Raw genomic sequence first — 4,744 nt, forward strand, 5'->3', positions numbered from 1 at the left:
AATAATGTTAGCAGTGAAGCTTGTAAAACCACTGATCTGAAATATATAAGCTAAATTGTAAACACAAAACATTAGTATTTCAGAAAAAAAGTAATTTTCAACAATCAGTCCAATTCCTATTATAATCCATGATATAAAACACAATACTATACCAATCAGTATAGCTTTGTATCTTCCAATCCATACATCAGCTAACAGACCAAATAAAGGAAAAGAAAGCCAACATGAGCATTGGAAAATAACAAAACCATACTTATACCAGGATGTAGGAAAATTCTTAGTTAAATAGCTATATACCAATGAACCGACTTATTAAGAAATAATTTGTATAAATGAGGAAGTTCCACAAGAGGATCAAGACTGCTGAAGGAGTAATACAAAGGAAAGATTGCCACTTCTTTGCCATAGCTTTATAGTCTCGCTGGGCCAGCCCCTTCCTTCAGCCCCTTCCGCTAAAGGAAGGGGCTGGCCCGGCGAGACTATAGCTTTAGCAGAACTGATGGATGTTTGCATATTGTTAATTTGTTAGTTATTTGTTCAATAGTTTTCATAGAGTAATTATTTAAATTGAAACTAAAACACTGTACAAAAGGGAATGTTTTAGAAACATGATGAAATGACCCTAGCTTGATATTGAATCTATAGCTTGATTTTGTAGTGAATGCCATGTGCTTTAGTGCATGCGCATTGGGGGACAGTAAAGTACACATGCTATCGCTGTCATTTCTTCTTCCATCTTTGTGTCCTATTATTTTGTAATTATTAATATCAATTTTGTCTCTTGATGTTTATTTCATGATACATTGATTAAGTCTGACATATTTGTGACAATTTCATTTGGTGGGTGATGTAGTCATGTTGTCATAGATATGCTTAGCTATGTAATTTCTTTAGAATAACAAGAATTAACGATTGAATAATTATTATGGGTCATTACACATTAATGGACCCAGTGTTGATGGAGTATTAATTACTCATTAAAGCTCATGTAAAATAATCTTGACATAAACATGTACATAACTAGTTGTTCAAAAGGAGATTCATAATAAGAGACAAGACTGTCGCTGTAATTTCAACAGAACAAAAGTTACTCTATCTTATTTTGGAGATTATTATTATTGTGTGTCAGGAGTTTAGTGGAACTGTAATTCAAGTGTTCATACATTCTTTCCTAACAATCTACTGTGGAGTGGCCAACAATGCTGCAATTTAAAAAGTCTCTCAATTAAAGATGCCATGGTTTGTTAAAACACTGAACCAGTCAACCAGCTAGGCTGATGATACTTAGCTGTGAGCATTTTCTAGTCAAGGATTGATTGATGAAGCTAGAGCTAGTAATGTTATTGTTGGCCTCGCCCAGCTTTGTGTAGGCAAGGACTAGGTACTACTGTCATAGATATACTGTGCTGTTGCCTGTCCAGGCTGTCATTTAGAATTTGTTCTCATTCCTGCTGTTTAGTCCTTTTACTGGAGCTCACTCAATTAAATAGATAAAACTAAACTATCATATATATATATATATATATATATTATCAGGCCCACTGAGAGGGGGGGGGAGCAGGGGATAAATCCCCTGGGCCCCTCACTTCAGGGGGCCCCATAATAATATACATTACAATTAAAGTATAATAAGTCATCTTTTAATACATGATTAAACATGTGCCTTTCTGGTTTTTAAACTAGCAAAATGATCTATGATATAATCAAAATTTAGCTGTTCTGCAAGTTTGCTTTTAATTGCTAGTGTTCCTAAGTCAGTCAATCAATTTTTGGTCATATTTGAGCATTGGTAGTTCTTGTCATTTAATTTGTAATTTTTTTCATTATTGCAAAGGGGCCCCTAATTTTAATCTTTCCCTGGGCCCCATGTCTTCTCTCAGCGGGCCTGTATATTATGACTATGAGCATGTTTTATTTCTGCTGTTGTTAATGTTGTAGAGAAAATTTACAAAACCGTTAAGTTATTAATGTAGATTTACCACCCACGCAAACGTCATTTCCTGAGATAGCTATGCTTGGTGAGTGAGCATAAATCGTGTGAGTTTGTGTAGTCTTTTCCCTAAACTCAAAATGTCTTCACCAGGACAAGGCTATAGCTACTACTCAGTGATAATATTCTGGACTGTTGGTCTCCTCCTAAAAGCAAGAGAAGCCCATGCCACAACAGATGACCTCTGCATTGCTGATTGTTCAAATGGCTACACTAACCCTTCACTCTATCACCAGTACTGCTGCCTGCCTCCAAACAATGGGAACATTATTAAGCTGAAGAAAACTGAGACTTATAAAATCATCACAATGTGCCCACCTCAGGACTTACCCAATGATCCATGCCAAGAGGCAAGAAGCATTAGCTATTATTCTTGCAGTGACATATTGGAGAGACTCCCTGGTACTGCTACTGGCTATTATAACATTACCCAAAGTAATGGAAGTATTGTCAATGTGTATTGTGATATGGAGGGTAATAACTGTGATGGTACTGGTGGCTGGACAAGAGTGGCTGATATTGATATGACAAAGCCTAATGCTACCTGTCCTCATGGACTTTTTCAATACACCTTCGAGAACAGAGTCATTTGTGATCAAGATCTTGATGAATTTGGCAGTGGATGTGGCTCCACATTCTTTTCCTCTTTTGGGATAAACTACACTACAGTATGTGGGCAGGTCAGAGGCTATCAGTTTGGATCAGTTGATGGAGTCAATAGGAACAGAGAAGGACAGACACTGAGTATTGATGATCCATATGCTGATGGAGTATCAATTACCCATGGAAGCAACCCACGCCAACATATATGGACGTACATAGCTGGACAAGATGAGACCACTAACTCAAATGAGAATTGTCCTTGCAATAATCGCAGCAGTGTTACTACTCCGTCATACGTTGGCAATGATTATTATTGTGAGTCGGGGTCACCATCTCCGATTCCAAATTATCATTACGTGTTTTATCTTGATGATACATTGTGGGATGGTCGACAGTGCGGCTCGCTTGAATCAACTTGTTGCATTTCTTCTAAAGCTCCATGGTTTGTTAAAGGTCTGAGCCAGTCAACTGATGATCCTATTGAACTAAGAATATGTACTGGGGAAAGTTATCCTGAAGAAGCCATTCCAATTGATGTCACCGAGTTATACATTAAGTAAAATGTCATATGATGTCATGAAGTATTATTTACATATATTTTGTAGTAAGTAGCAGTGTCAGTGACTACTATTGTAACTTCATATGCTACACACACATTTATAATACTTGTATCAATTTTGAGTTGTTGCTTGTTTATTTATTGATAGTGATAATATCAAGTAAGCATTGCACTTATAAAAGCAGTCAATGTTTTTTTGTATAATTCCAATTTCCTTTATGATCAGTAGACACATGTTCCTTCATAGAGGATGGTGTGAGTTGTGAGAAGGTCAGCAGGTGCTTAATGCTGCCTAATAATCCATGAAAATGATTATTGCTGTAATGTGCATGTGTCAGCAGATCCTGGACTGACCATTCAAGTCATTAATCTCATTCAGGCTGACAATAGGGTACTCCATTTAACAGTACAAAATACATGATAATAAATAAAATCAGTAAAATTTGTTCATTATGCAAACATAAATTTTGCTAGTGACACAGAACATAATTTCGAAGTCAGTTAATAAGTTCCAAAGTGGTTCATGGAGTGATACATTTGTACATTAAATTGCTCACTGCTACCATGAAAGTTAGTTCCTTTAATGGCTCATCACTAGACAAATCATCAGATTTGCATCATTTAACACGACAAAATAAAATTTGTCAGTTTTAAGTCAATTGTAGTCCTTAAAAGTAGAAATAATAGTGTCAATCGCTTGAGGAGTCACTGTCAATGACACTCATAAATTGTTCCCTTTGATTTATGTATCTCTGATAATGATCATCAACTATCTGAACAATATTAACTTCATTCTCTCTCACACGATACTTGTAACGTTTAGCCAGTATCACAAACACTATCAGTATGATAAGAACTAGTACACTCTTTGTTATATAATAATAGAAACTGGTACATATGTATTGACTCTCACAATCAAATGGAAACTTGAGAATAGTAATGGTGATATAACCAAGACCCCAATAAGCAACATACCACAATCCAACCATCACTCCTCTCATGTGTACTGGAGACTGAGCTACTGTAAACTCCAGTGATACTGGATACACAAGAATAAAAGCAAGACCTTGGATAGTTTGTGAAATAAAGAGCAGTTTACCAAAGTTGTTTATGTCAGGATGAGACCTCTCAATGAAAAATATGATCACTTTAGAAACAATAGCAATGAAAGCAAGGAAAAGACCACCACTCATTCTAGTCAGCATATTGGGAATGTGCTTGTAGAAACAAATTCTGATAAAGAATAAATAAACTAATGTTAGAATGACAGAACATATATAAAACTGAGAATTTGTCACAGCTAAGCAAGTTGGTAGGGTCACATTATGAACAGCAGACCAGTATAAGTCATGACTAAGAATAAAGGCAACAAAACCAATGAATAATGGTAGCATACGAAACACTGTCTTCACATCTTCTACCTCTTCCACTGTGAATGGTCCACCATATTTATCCTTACCCAGGTCTAGTCTTGAAGGAGCCTCTTCCTCCCAGTAGGTCAGTGCACTACGATTCTCAGGATACTTGTGCTTCCTGGCATAACACAATACTCTAACTATCAGTTTGATGGGATTCTTGATCAGTGATATGTT

At 36.2% G+C, this 4,744-nt stretch overlaps 1 protein-coding gene across 1 annotated transcript; it reads left to right on the plus strand.

Moving 5' to 3' along the window:
* The first annotated feature begins 2,064 nt into the window (after positions 1 to 2,064).
* On the plus strand, positions 2,065 to 3,333 carry LOC109589416 (uncharacterized). Its single transcript, XM_020005508.1, has 2 exons — positions 2,065 to 3,149; positions 3,199 to 3,333. The coding sequence occupies exons 1-2, from the start codon at positions 2,071 to 2,073 to the stop codon at positions 3,203 to 3,205; spliced, it is 1,086 nt and encodes a 361-aa protein (XP_019861067.1). The 5' UTR covers positions 2,065 to 2,070; the 3' UTR covers positions 3,206 to 3,333.
* Positions 3,334 to 4,744: the final 1,411 nt, after the last annotated feature.

This window comes from Amphimedon queenslandica, unplaced genomic scaffold (assembly GCF_000090795.2).
Source record: "Amphimedon queenslandica unplaced genomic scaffold, v1.1 AMPQUscaffold_11344_Cont15082, whole genome shotgun sequence".
Lineage (NCBI taxonomy): Eukaryota > Metazoa > Porifera > Demospongiae > Haplosclerida > Niphatidae > Amphimedon > Amphimedon queenslandica.

Coding starts and splice junctions, on each gene's coding strand:
- LOC109589416 (XM_020005508.1), top strand. CDS start 2,071: ATGTCTTCACCAGGACAAGGCTATAGCTACTACTCAGTGATAATATTC.